This window comes from Meleagris gallopavo, chromosome Z, assembly GCF_905368555.1.
Source record: "Meleagris gallopavo chromosome Z, MGAL_WU_HG_1.1, whole genome shotgun sequence".
NCBI classification, from domain to species: Eukaryota; Metazoa; Chordata; class Aves; order Galliformes; family Phasianidae; genus Meleagris; species Meleagris gallopavo.
Window position 1 is genome coordinate 11,147,764 of NC_139435.1, and position 14,304 is coordinate 11,162,067.

Consider the following 14,304-nt stretch of genomic DNA (forward strand, 5'->3'; position numbering starts at 1 on the left):
GCTGTGCTGGAAGCTAGAAGCAATGACCAAACCCCTGTGTGCAGCCACAAGTCCTCACCAATAGCAACAGCAAAAGCAAAAACCTTCAGGCTTGTGATGGCGTGGGTGTGTGTACATTAAAGCAGAGTCTCTTAGGTTGCATCCTCAGAGATGCTTCAGTAATGCTGCTGAATGCTGATAAATATGCAGCCAATAAAAACAAAGCAGTCTTTTGTCAGCACATTCATTCCACTGTAGCTTTTTCTCATAAATGTTATAAGCTAATTCATGTCAAGTACGTGGGTTACTTTAATCCAGGTATGCATCTGGGCAGATGATGAAGCAGAGAGTATTTTCAAGGATGAGCACAGCCAAATCAAGGGGGATTTAGGATTAGCAGAAAGGTTTGCAAAGGACCCTGTCTCTCAGACACAGCAATGAAAACCTGAACCACATCCATAGAATCACAGAATCACAAATGGCAAAGGTTGGAAGGGATGTTAAAGCCCACCTATTTCCAATCCATGCTGCAAGCAGGGCTGCCTCCCACCATATCTGGCTGCCCAGGGCCCCATCCAACCCAGCGTTCAGCACCTCCAGGGATGAGGCACCACAGTTCTCTGGGCAGCAGTACCAGCACCTCATCACCCTCTGAGTAAACAACTTCTTCCTAACATCTAATCTAAATCTCCCCTCTTTTAATTTAAAGCCATTCTCCCTTATCCTATCACCATCAGACCATGTAAGAAGTCAGTCCCCTTCACTTCGTAAGCTCCCTTCAAGTACTGGAAGGCCACTATCAGGCCTCCCCAAAGCCTTTTCCAGGCTGAACAAGCCCAGCTCCCTCATCCTGTCTTCATAGCAGAAGCGCTCCAGCCTTCTGAGTATCTTCGTGGCCCTCCCCTGAAGCCACTCTAACTTCTGCCCAGCCAGTGCCAACAGCCTGGTCACTGCAGTAGTGTTTGGGAAATCCTGTCAGGCTGAGCTCGCACCAGCCCTGAGCCTCTCCAGGAGAATGCTGTTTGGGGATTAGCTCCATCTGCAGCATGCAGACACCAGCAGGTCTACCTCAGATTTGAAGTGGCCTGAGCTGTGGGATATGAATCCCTTGAAAAAATCAGTCACTGGCTATTTTGCTGGTTGTGAGACATGATAATTCAGCAGTCTCATTTTCAGCATTCCTGAACATCACATGCTATTCTACAGTCATTGAGGTAAATATGTGTATATAGATAAAATTGCTCACTAACTTACAGAGTTTTTCTAGGAGAAAAAAAAAAAGGAGAAATACAACTAGGCACTAAAATGAGATTCACCACCTGTACTCTTGGTCTACAGACAGCTTGTAGACACAGTGCATGCATGAAAGTCGGGACTGAGTGATCTCCTTACTTTACAAGACAGCATTTCCCCCCACTGCTGTTCCCAGGTCCATGTCAACACCTGCATGCCATCCGGCTCCACTTTCACAACCTGGATGTCCCCTTCTTCTCAATAGCACAGCCTTTCTCACCCACGCCTTCTACATCCTGCACTTGAACTCAGCTGCACAAACTGTCTGCAGAGAGCCAGACTGACCCGTACTGTGTGTCGGGGTTGACAGCTGCTGTGTGTTGGAGTTCTTCCTGGGCTGATGGTACGGCGCAGCCACCCTCATTTCTATCCTCATCTTTCCACAGCTTCACAAAGAATCCTGAATTAGCACTGCTGTGTCTAAGAGGATGCTAGCAAAACAAATTGAATATGTCGACACACAGGAAAACAAGTGCTGATGCTGGGGAGCGCAGGTGGCCCTTTGCACAAAGCTAGTCCTTCTCTGATAAGTGCCACTTGTTGATACATGGAACCACAGGGATATGTATGGGACACTGCTGGTGTCACCACTTCATGCTGCTCACAAATTCTTTTCAGACCAGAATGAGGAAAAAACACAACAAATAGAGCAGTGTTTCACTTCTTTATAGCTTCCGCTTCCCAATAGGTTGGGGCAAATGGAAGAAAAAGTCAGAGTTTCTACGAGTTCTGCATTGTTAAAACAAAGTAGGCACTGCTGTCCACAGAGGCACTCACTGCAGAGGAGTAGCTCTTCATCTTCCGTAACCTAGGAACGAGAAAAGCAGAGTTTAGAATGTACGATGGCTCTAGGCTGCAGCCCACTGGTGTTTGTGTAGCACATGCCCTTTTTTCTTTTTTTTTTTTTTTTTGCAAAAAATTATTTAGCTGTTTTCTCAGAATTCTGATGTTTGGTCAGACTGTCCTGACCTAACATCAGGATGCACTCCCCAGCAAGCTCTCAGAGTGCACCTACTCCAGTGATTCTGAGGTGGAGGAGGATTGAGCTTCCTGTGTTCAGAGACAAAACAGGGGAAAAATGAACCTAAGAAAGGTATTCTTACTATAGCTAAGAAGTGACAGCACAGTTTGGGTGCTGTGATGAAACTATGTTGTTCCAACACTAGCACCATCACCAGATGAATGTAAAAAGCCCCAAAGGGCAGTCACACAAGTGAAAATGAGAACCAAAGAAGAAGTGCATCGGTAGGGCTATAGGAAGAAACCTGTGTGTGTCAGACCTTGTTATGGAAAAGCTCTTATCATTTCTGTGGCTTTTTTTTTTTTTTTTTTTTTTTTTTTTTTTTTTTTTTTTTTTTTTTTTTTGTGGGCATCTGGCAATGGCATCAGGCTTTCTGCTCTACCATGGGCAAATGAACGTGCTACTAGTGCTGCTCCTGGCATAGATGTCAGGGGCATGCCCAGCTGAAATCACTGGTCTCACTTCAGCAGGGTGGCACAGCTCTGTTCTGCCCTCTGTTTGAGGGCTGTGTAGTTGCTGCCATGATGGCTTTCATCAGGCAATGTGAGCAGCTGGTTTCATCTGCATCAGCCTCAGCCATTTCCATCTGTCCCTGCATCTCTGTGCAGTGCACCAGCAATGCCAGCCAGCTCTGCCAGTGAAATCAGTGGCCATATATATGTATATGTGCTAATTAAACAGACTGTGTTCTGGTTGCCTAAACTAGAAACTCATGCTGAGGGAGGGAAATGTGAGCCAAACAGCTGTGGATCAGAGCAAGCCAAAAAGCTCCCCTCCAGGAACAAAAACACAAAGCCACAAAACCACACTGGGGCAAAACCAACACTAAGTAATGAGTGAACAGGCAAGTGCAGCCTCAGCCTAGGAAGGACCAAAGGGAGAGCCTGCGCCTTGTACTGGCCTGCAGGGTCACAGAGATGCTCTGATAGCTCAGGCGGAAGAGACCAGGAGGAACAGACAACACTTTTGCAGCAAGGCTGGAGCCAAAATCATCACCTCTGGTGTTGCCTTTCAGCCATGCAGACTCAGATGTTCCTATGGTTTATGCCATCCTGTTTAGCATCGGTTGCACAGTCAGAAAGAAGAAATAAAATGTTCGAGCATGAAGCACCGACGGAGATCTGACAATCTTGATGGCAGCGCCTGATATGGTCGCGTGCATTGCCACCTATCTCCCAACATCTACTGGGTGCACCGTGCAGCCCTGGGCTGGCAGGACAGCCTGCACACATCTGTATCTGCAGCATCCGTACCCAGCACACAGCAACCTGCAGCTGAGCAAACTGGGAAAGCCACAGAGGGCATCCTCCTGAAGGTGCTGAGGAATGTGTCCTGTGGGTAATGAGCAGGGAGGTGGGAGAGCAGAGTCAGATGCTACAAAAAAGCATCACTGTTTTGAGTTCAGCTTTTTGGCTCTGTTTTTCCTCCTTCCACAAAATCCTCCTTTCTAGATAAGTAATTTCAATTTGGGATGAAGGGGTTAGTATTGAGAAGAGAAGCAGGCTTGGAGTAATGGTTATTCAGATTTAAACTTCCATTGCCCCCAATTAAATGTCAGCTCAACAAATCACAGTCGAGTCTGAAACCACGATCTAGCAGGTCAGGAGGAAATAATGTCTTCATTTTGTGACGCCTGCAGTCTGTTAACATTACTTTCTTTTCATTTGAAACAGAAGATAGCTAACATGACACGATGCCCCCTGTTCTGGAGCCAATTAATAAATGCAAATGAAACAGATTGCACACAAGCTGCCAGGACGTGTAAAGCCTCTATTTCACTGCAAGTTTGTTTTTCATACAAGCTATATTGGCACCTCAGTAGCTTTCCAGTAAGTAAAGACTCTTCATATGGGCAGTGTCAGTCATGGAGAGACACTTTACACAAGATAACAGCATTAGCCAGTGTACATGTATCTGGAGGCTTGCAGATCACAGAAAACAATTGAGTTTGCAAAGTCCTTACTCAGGAGTAAGTAAGTAAGGAGGAAATTTACAATTTTCTCATTGTGCCATTTCCCCACTGTGTGGGGAGAGGCCAGCAGATCTCAGAACTCAGGCAGTCCCACTGGTGTGGATGGGACAGCAGGAGAAGCATCAGTTCCCTTCGTCTATACAGCATCAGAAACAAAAGATGATAAGACAATTTTAAGTTCTCGAGATCCCAGAAAATTTCCTGAAGTCATGAGCTTGGTCATAACCCAGTACAAGTATAAAAAGCAGTAAGCAACTTTCAGTGTTGGTCTGTACAGAGAACAGATACACAGCTGGTAAATGTTCCAGGAACAGAGAGAAGAAAACTTCAGAGTACAAAAAGAAAGAAACCAAAGGCAGGGAAACAACCAACAGATCCATACAGGTTTCAAGCAACAGATGTGCAAGAAACATGGATGCACATTGAGCATTATTAGTTGTAAGGCGTGGAAAAATCAGGGTTTTAAAAACACTTAAAACTGCTCCATGTGTCTCCTGCTTGACTTGTTCCCCCTCCAGCTTCCTACACTCCAAACTGAGCACTCATGCAACTGCTCTGTCCTGCTGGTGAGAACTGAGAAATCAGGAGATGTTGCAGGAGAGGACTGCTGGCCCTCCAACCTGCACCAAGGAGGCTGGTCCCTGCTGGGACACTGTCACTGGTGCTGCATCAGGCCATCACCCTTCCAGAACATCTCATTTTCCTCCTCTTGCATCCTTTGCTCAACAGAGATGGAGGGGGAAAAACTGTGACATTTGAAAAAAGCAGCTTGTCTCAGGGAAGAGAAGATGTATCAGGGATGCAGGTAAAAAAGAGACAGATCTGCATAGTGGTTGAATGCCAGATCTGCTCTCTGTTTGTGCAGTCCATCCCATGAGGCTCAACCTAACAAAGCATCTGGGAATTGCTTCTGTAGATTGAATGTAATTGGCAAGTTACGGGAAGTTGCTATTTTGGAAAATGAGCATGTTGTTTGCATACACTTAATCATGGGAACCTACAAAATAAAGTCTCATTCATTTAATCATACAATCAGAGTTTCCAAGCATTCTTCATCATGACGATAAAATAGACATCGGTGTCTATTGAGGCGCTGACTCCTGCATAGTAGTTCATGAATTCTTCTGTTGTGACCTGGGACAGGAGAATTTAAAACAGAAAAATAAATATGCATTTTTTTCAAAGTAGAGTAAGTTAAAACCAAATACTGGGAAAAAAAACGTAAACAAAACCCAATACCTGCCATTTTGCATTGTTCATAGTGAAAAGGAACCCAACAGGAGAAATTAAGACAGTGAAAATTTGTAGAGTTCATTTCTCTATCAGAAATAAGAGCTCCTTCAAGAACACTTGGATGCAGATTAAATGTGCACAGTTAAATTAATCTCATCAGGAACTAAAGTTAAAATCAGTGCTGCCCATGAAGACAAATGTTTTAATCTGATTTTTTTTTCAAGAATGCTATCACCTCGTTCTTTGCATTATCATTAATGAAAGTAGATTGGGGTTCTGGTGCAACCCAGAGACAGATAGGAGCTTTACACTCCTTCAACAGAGAGAAAATGTTGGTGCTCCACACAAGTCTCATTTAAAGAACCAAAAATATTTTCAAATACTGAGATTTTAATGTATTTAATAGGTATTTGGAGGATGAAAATGTTACATATCTCTTGTGATATCATAACTCTTGAACCATAGGGATCATTCTTTGAATAAAACATGACACAGCAAAATATTTGCTCCTATAGTATAATAGTATAGTGTATTTCAGAGCTAAGCAAAGTGTTGCAAACAGAAGCAGTAAAGCCACAGCCTGTCCTAACACTACAAATGAACACAAACTTCCCTGATCATGTCTGTTTCAGAGTTATCCAGCAAGATCACAATGAAGAGGACCTTCATAGCAAATACTTAGCCTTGAGGCATTTCAGATGAAAGCCTTTTGGTGTCCTCAGTTCATAGAGGGGCCATTAGTGACCTCCGATTCTGGCACAGGGAGCTGACAGACAGTTCTCAGAAGAAACTGCAATCTGATGAGCTACCTAGCATCAGGATTGTTGAACAAGACATGAGATATCAGAGTAACTTTTCTTTAAGGTCAAACACTATGGTATTTTTGAGAAACTAGGCATTGGTGAAGCCTATTGGAAGCATTCAGTTTATCAAGGATCAATCTGAGAACACATCTTGTTTAATGTATTCATTTATGATCTTGGCACAAAAAGTGGGAATATTTTGCTGGGGTTTGCTATATATCACCAGAGCTGCAGGAAAGGGACAATTCACACAGTGGTATTTCTGAGAGTGCCAAAGTAGAAAAAGGTTTGAAATTCAGCTCTACCAAGTGAAAAGTGTTTCCCAAGGGAAATAAAAGCAATCGCCTCTCAATCAGCTGAGAACCTGCCTATTGGAAGCCTGCCTATTTGTGTTTTTGCAGCCTGGATGGCCAGCAGTACTCTGGATGCATCAATAGAGGAGTGGCAGCAAAGAGACAGAGCGGATTGTTCCCTTCTGCTCTGCCCTCATGAGGCCCCATCTGTAGTACTGCATCCAGGACTGGGGCTCCGAGCAAGGGAAAGAGGTGGAGCTGTTGGAGCAGAACCAGAAGAGGCAACAAAGATGGTCACAGGGCTAGAGTACCTCTGCTATGAAGACAGGCTTAGTTTGGAGAAGAGAATGTTCCAGGGAGTCCTGACTGTACTTTCACTACTTAACAGAAACTTATAAACTGGAAGGGGAGCTATTTTCACATGGTCTAATAGTGGTAGGACAAGGAGGAATGGCTTTAAACTAAAAGAGAGAAGATGTACATGTGATATAAGGAAGAAATTCTTTACTCAAGTAGTGGTGAGGCACTGGCACAGGCTGCCCAGAAAAGCTTCCCTTTCACCAACACCCTGTGGATAAATCTGTCACTATTACAGACTGACTTTCAAGTAAAGCATCATAGCATTTACAGGCGCTAGAGAAGCGCTAACTGTTAAGTACTTCAACTATTAGGATACCTGCTTTTGAGCTGGATCTTAGTTTTTTTCCCCTAAAAAGTAAAAGTTCCTCCTATTTCTGTGGATTTTGAAAATTAGCAATTGAGTGGGATAGTTTGAAGAAATAATATATGAAAATAGATCCCTAGAAGCTACAAGCTCACAAATGAAATCACACACCCATCTTTTCACCTTCTGCCAAACCCCTTTCCTCTCAGTGACTCAGCAAGATGCACGAACAGTTCTACTCAGAGATTACATTTTACTGTACTCCATGTATGTGACATAAATGAATGTTTGGTAGTGGCTATAGTTCCAAATGGTACCTAGTACATTTAATAATTTAACTCAAATTGTGAGTCAACTGGTGATTTCATGGCCTTACATCAGGTGTTTCACTTACCTTTCCATCTTTGTCATAAGGTGAATCAAAATTATCCAAAAAGGCCCTAAAAACTTGATCTTCTGTCCAGTCTCCGTTTTGGTATTTGGGATGGTGCTTTGCATTATACACCCCCCGTAAGTCTTCAATTGTGATGACACCATCTCCAGTTTTATCTAACTTCCTAAATGCCTGCATGATGATCTCTTTTCTGGCATTTGACATTGGAGGCTGTAAAGAATCAACAGATTAATATTCTGTAGTAAAAATATAGGAACAAAAAATCATTCAAGGCCCATGGAATAACAAGATGTTGACAAATTACATTGCCCATGACATAGGAAGAGCAATATATCATCAAAAAAGTGATTTGATAGAGCTTAATTATTGCCTATCAGTAGGATAGTCAATGGAAGAAAAGAGAGAAAATGCTTTCTAGAATATTTCTACCAATTTCAAATATTTATATCATCAGTAAGCACTAATTATTTTCTTTCTTAATGGTTGAGACTTTCGCAGAGTAGAGGCTTCAACCAGAAACAGTCTCTCTGTAGCCCCAGAAGTCTAGCTGATGTTATGAGGAGGAGATACAGTATAAGATGATGCTTAGGTAAGTTTACAGGTTAAAATACATATGTATTCAGACTACAGTATAGGAACTGATGTACCCAAATCAAGACAGCAATTCATAATGATCTATCGTAACCATTTGTTTATTAGGAGGCTTAGGCTTTGCCAATAAATTGCAATTATGTGTGAGGCTCTTCCAACCATAGACAGGTTATTTGTGGCAATTTTCTTTTTCACATATTTAGATGAAAATGGAATATTTTAACATCTCAAGAATTACAGACACATAGAATACATCTATAGATTTTGCTAATTACTAATTAGTCATTAACTATAGTGCTGTGATTCACTAGTTCTAATCAAGTTTAGCTAATGAGAAATCAAGACAAATTTAATGCAGTAGTGACATAAATTCCCATACTTACTCTCAGTGTAACAAGAAATTCATCAAAATCAATTGTTCCACTGCCATCTTTATCAAATATCTGGAAAATCTCTTGTGCTTCTTCCTTGTCTATCATCATAGCATAATCATTTAATCCTTTCACAAATTCTTTGAAATCAAGGGTCCTGCTGTTATCATCATCCATAATCTGAAATACTCTGTGGAAGATATGCAAATTGAGGAGAACAGAAAGGAGAATTTAGAGGACACTGCAAAGGTTTATCACTGAGCTGGAGAACGGTACTGTCAAAGATTAATGCATGTTGCTGAAGTTTCAGGTGGTCTTGTGTGGTCCCTCTTGTGGTTAAGTGGGACAAGGAGGGGGTTTCAGGGCACAGCCCAGTTCCCCCTCCCTAGGCTGGGTTGTCTACAGAAGGGTCTGGGTGCCCCCCATAATCTAGGCAGTTGACAGACCATTAAACAAGGGCAGTCATGGCTCAGGAATGCAAGGACATTTCACATTCCACTTCTCTCTATGGCAGGCATTATGGATTTTGGGAAAGCACTTTCCTTTGAGGGATTCATGATCCCCAGTGCTTCACCAGGTGAGCAAGTCAGCCCTGTCTCCCAAAGCAAGGCTCTGTGGGTTATGGCATTTGTGTCAGAAGTGGCAAACATGGGTTCTAGATCCTGCTCAGCCTGCTGCTGGCCGAAGAGCAAGGTTTGCCTGAATGGTTAAGGAGTTCTTATTGCAGAAGCAAGGAATTCAAATCTTGACGGTGAAGAGTTTGAGGACCAAAGTTGGTCCTTAAAATTTGGGCAGAGGCAGAAAAAGAGCAAGCTGAATGGGATGAAAATCCCTAATTTCTTCTCCAGATCTAGTCCAGAGTATCTTGGGTATTCACTTCTCACATGAAACAAGAGATCACAGTGGAGTACTGTGCTTTCCACATGCAAACAACTGCACAAGGCATGCAAATCACAGCTGTACTTCATGGGAGCAGTGAAGATTTCTATTGCACAACTCAGCAGAGCCAGAATTTCAACAAAGATATGAGATTTTGTATCTTTAAATATAGAAATAGAGGATAATTCAGGTTGAACAAGACATCTGGAAGTGTCTCATGCAGCCTTACACTGAAAGCAGTGTTAAATTCAAAGCTGAGCAAGTTTTCTCAGTGCTTTGTCCAGATGGGTTTTGGAATATTCCAAAGATGGAAGTTCCGCAGTATTTTCTAACGCTTAACCATGCTTATGGTGAAATAGCTTTTCCACATATTCATCTGGAATTTCCTTCATATCAACTTGACTCTCACCCCATCTCTGGATACTCTGTGAAGAGCCTACCTCTTTTTTCCTATAACCACCTCTTTTGCTACTTGTGGCTGGGGCCTCCTGCAGCTAAAACTATTAGGTTTAGCAAAGAAATTGACTTATTAGACTCACTTGCCAAGTCCTTTGATGCCTGCAGACCCTCTTGCTAAGCACTTCAGTCGAAGTCTTTCTACAGGGTCAGTGGTTTTGGACAGACTCCTTTTGGCCTGGATTGCCATCTCTCGGTCATGCCTTGCTGTGCCTGGCATCTGAAAGATAAAGGCTCTCAAATAGACTGGATTCTTACACACAACACATTGTATTTAAGCCAGTCTTAATATATAGAGCATCCCAAATCCCTCACTTGTAAGATGCTGGCAGCACTTTCATGAGGACTCCTTTCCACCCCCTATATCCCTTCCATAAAATTGTTTACTAAGAAAAGGAAATTACTGAAGGAACTACTCATTATCTTCTCACTAGTGAAAATGATCGCTTTGACCTGTGCTTCATGGGCTAGCAAATGTGAAAGGAGAGCTCAGACAACCACACTGCAGCTGTAACCCAGATACAAATGGGAAAGTGTGGGTAAAAGTTATCTTGGCCTACAGTGTATGAGCTTGCTGAAAGCCGGTGAGCACAGCAGGGGCGAGCACTGCTGCCACTGCACCTCCTGCATCCCCACTGGGCCTCTTCAGTCTTGTGGTCTGGCAGTCAGCGTTCTCAACCCAAATTGTTCTGGATGAGGACTGTCTTCTTGTCTGTATGTTGTTCTCTGTGCTGATTGTGGGGAGAGGATCTGAACCCCATGTGGGCAACGAAAACATATGTGAGCACAGGTCCCTATCCTCATACACTGTATCCACTCCTTATATACAGCAATGGCTACAATGACTTATTGTGGTGTGTGTGTTGATTTCAGACTTCCCCAGCTGGGCTTAAAAAAAACAAACAAACAAACAAAAAAAACCCAACAATTAGAGAAAACATTTTTGATCCCCCAAATAGCTTTCACTTCTAGCATAATTGAGAAATTCATTGTGAAAGAAAAGAGATTGTTGTCAGCTTTTGCTTCATCCAGAAAGAGCAAAGTTCTTCCAGGAGCTCATTAATGAGTGACCAGGAAGGCCTTCCAGCTATGTGAAGTCAGCAGCCAAAAATGTTTTCTGCAGACAATGACCTGTCCTTTAATGGATGTTTCTAGCCAGCAAGAATAAAAAATACAGTGAGTTTACATAAATACTGCACAAACCATATTTTCCTTCAGTATCTGTATACTACCTCACATGTATATTGTATCTATACATATATTTATTTATAGCATGCACAACTATTTATAGTGTGAGGATGGTAGGACCCTGGAACAGGCTCCCCAGGACAGCAGTCGTGGCACTGAGTTGTCAGTCAGAGTTCAAGAAATGTCTGACTTTTGTGTAGTCTCATATGGAGTAAGGAATTAGACTCAATGAGCCTTTTGTATCTCTCCTAACTGAGGATTAGTTCTATGGATCTATGAGGATTCTATGATTCTTAAACATGTGCTGGTTTCCTCTGCCACACAGCAGCATGTTTTTGAGAATCCTCTCTCTGCATTCAGTAAACACAGAAAAGCTGAAATATAAATATGTAAATATAATCCATATATAAAAAATGTATATATGTGTATATGTATATATATGTATGTATATATATATATATTTATATATATATAATTGCTCTCAGTCACTGGGTTTGGATTTTGCGTGGTCCTGGTTGGAGCCAGGGGTTGGACTTGATACTTGTGGGTCCCTTCCAACTCAGTGATACTCTATATACAAATATAAAGATGTAAACATGAGCCTGGTCCATAGTAGCATGTCTGCCACTTCCTTATTTCTGTTGGCAGCTGCTTTAATGCTACAGATAAACCCTTCTAAGGCTGCTAAATATCATTTTAAGAAATACTGTAAGAAAAGAGCTCCTGAATCATGGCATGGATGGAACATTCACAGCAATTCACTTTCTCTCTCCTCTGCTTTCATTTTGCTTTCCATATACACTGCTTCTTCCAAGAAATCCTCTCTTTGCAGTCTGTCCTGTGAAATAAAGAGCGAGTACAATATGTGATCATGTCTGTGCTAGACACAAGTGACAAAATCTACATTATTCAGCAGGAGCAGGATCTGACTGCTGGCTCTGAGAGGACAAGAGTTACAGAGCCTACACACAATTAAGCAGTGCAGTGCTAAGCCGGAGGTGCAGGCTGGGTTTTGTCTCTTCTTTGCAACAGCGTCATATTATTGTTGGAGATGGAGATAGAACAAAACACTTAACTGCAATAAGAGATCAAAACAGCACAACTCCAGAGGGATTTGTCACCAGTGTCAGTGCTCTCTAGGGGGCTGAAGGCTTTTGCCGACCTATTGTCCTCTGTTTCTTTTTTGTTTACTAACTCCAAGCAGCTCTTCCTGCAGGTCGATTTTAACCTATCTGCCTCTCCCTATGCACTGAATAAGAGAACTGACGTACATACATAGCACAGCGTGTGCCAGGGGCACACTATAGGGCATCTACAGAATAACCACTGCAAAAAGAGTTGTTTTCATTAACTAAGGCCCTCTTTTGGATCTAACATGAAATAATTGCACAGAGGGTCAGGAATTTTTGACTGTAACAATTCACCATGTACCTTCCAAATGTGTTATGCATTAATAATCACAAATAAAACAAGAAAAGATCTTAACTGCAATTTTATATATTTATAATTCCTACACTTTCTGAGATCATCAGATGTATCCCACTGTGAAATGAAAAAGAGTCTGGTTAATTAAATGCTGGACAGCCCTGTTTTGCCATAGCTTGGCTACAAGCAGTCCCAGCACTGAGCATTGTTTGTTTCCACGGGCAGTGTTGTGTTGTGCATGCTGAACTGCAGTGACTGCATTTCCTAACAGAAATGAAACCTGAAATATTGGGTTCAGAAAACCTCAGGATGTTCAGCACCCAGATCCTCTTACATCCCTTTTGCACCTGTAGCTTACATCTGCAAAGAGACAGATGTAACCAAAACGACATTATGGCTCTGTGCCACTCATTTACACATCATTCTTCAGCTGAGCCTAGGAGTTTTCTTGGAAAATTCAAGCCTTATTTTCCCCAAGAAACACTCAGGCATGGCAGATACAAAGCCACACTGATCTCTGGATTTCTGTCATTCTTAAAGTGCCTGTCCTGGTCAAAATCCCAAGTCACACACCATACTTGAGAAAAGATATCAGAGTTTGGTGATCAACTTAAGCAGCTTAAACTAATTGCATGTGTTTGGGATTTTTTCTAATAATTTCATTACATTGTTACAATGTGAAAATTGCACAACTATTTGTTGACTATCCAAACATGTAACAAAAAAGTGGTTTCCCAACACCACCCAACCCCACCAACCCTTCTGTAGCAAGTTGCAGCCTCCCCTCTGCCTCTGCCCAATCCCAGAAGCACCCAGCTCCCTTCTGGCAAGTGTGGCATTGCTATTCTGTGCACACATGTATATATCTATGTATATATAAAATAAATATATGATGCATATATATGACATATATAGATCTGTGTGTAAAATAAGCTGCTCTTGGCTGAGACCCAAGCTCTGCTGATCAGATAAACTCATAATAAGCCAGCAAACAGAACAGAAAACTTTTTACCTGCAATGCTATCCTGCACGTGGGCTACCACTTGGGTTTCGGGGCTGTGAATGCAAGGAGCCCCAGCTGCTCCCAGGCTCTCACCCAACAAGCAGAGGGAACACAGGTTCAGGCTCACAGTAGAGCTTCCTCATCCTTCTCATTTTACTTGTTTACACAGCCAGCTGCCCCCCCCTCCTCCCCTCCCTCCTTTTTGGGAGGCCTAGAGTTTACCAGCCAGTCTCCAGGGTGATAATGGTGCTGCAGCAGGCCCAACCTGCAATGACGCTGCTTCCCCAGACAATTGCTGGCACCCCTTTACTTAACCTGATTTTAAATGGAAACCTTCATCCTCCTCCTTGCCCAGTAGCGCTGAGCAGGGGCTATTCAAAGGCTACAAGGTTGCTTAGAGCACCTTTCCATTGAAGAAAGGCTGAGGCAGCTTGACTTGCTCAGCCTAAAGAAAGGAAGGCTCTGGGAGATCTCATTGCAGCTTTCCAGTACTTAAAGGGAGCTTATAAATGAGACGGAGTGACATTTTACCTGCTTTGATAGTGATAGGACAAAGGGGGACTGTTTTAAGCTAATATAGGGAAGATTTAGGTTCGATATCAGAAGGAAAATCCTTACTTGCAACCATGGGTGGGATTTGGGCTGGGCATGCTTGTGCTCCCTTCCTCCCAGAAGCACAGGACATATACTAAGGGTGCTATGGAAATGGTGATGTTTTGGTGATGTTTCTCTGCTCCAC

General features: G+C 42.6%; 1 protein-coding gene across 5 annotated transcripts; it reads right to left on the bottom strand.

Moving 5' to 3' along the window:
- Positions 1–1,922: 1,922 nt before the first annotated feature.
- On the bottom strand, positions 1,923–13,739 carry CAPSL (calcyphosine like). Of its 5 annotated transcripts, none has more exons than XM_085213272.1 (6): positions 13,575–13,739; positions 10,033–10,169; positions 8,627–8,804; positions 7,653–7,862; positions 5,296–5,399; positions 1,923–2,080 (listed from the first exon to the last, which is right to left on the bottom strand). In XM_085213272.1, exons 2-5 carry the CDS (start codon positions 10,167–10,169, stop codon positions 5,298–5,300), a joined length of 627 nt encoding a protein of 208 aa, XP_085069398.1. In that variant the 5' UTR covers positions 13,575–13,739; the 3' UTR covers positions 1,923–2,080; positions 5,296–5,297. The 5 variants fall into 5 exon arrangements, with proteins under 5 accessions (XP_085069398.1, XP_085069397.1, XP_010723636.1 ...); XM_085213271.1 differs by having other exon boundaries at positions 5,267–5,399; XM_010725334.4 differs by lacking the exon at positions 1,923–2,080 and adding an exon at positions 11,900–11,975 and having other exon boundaries at positions 4,044–5,399; positions 13,575–13,727.
- Between the last annotated feature and the right edge of the window lie 565 nt (positions 13,740–14,304).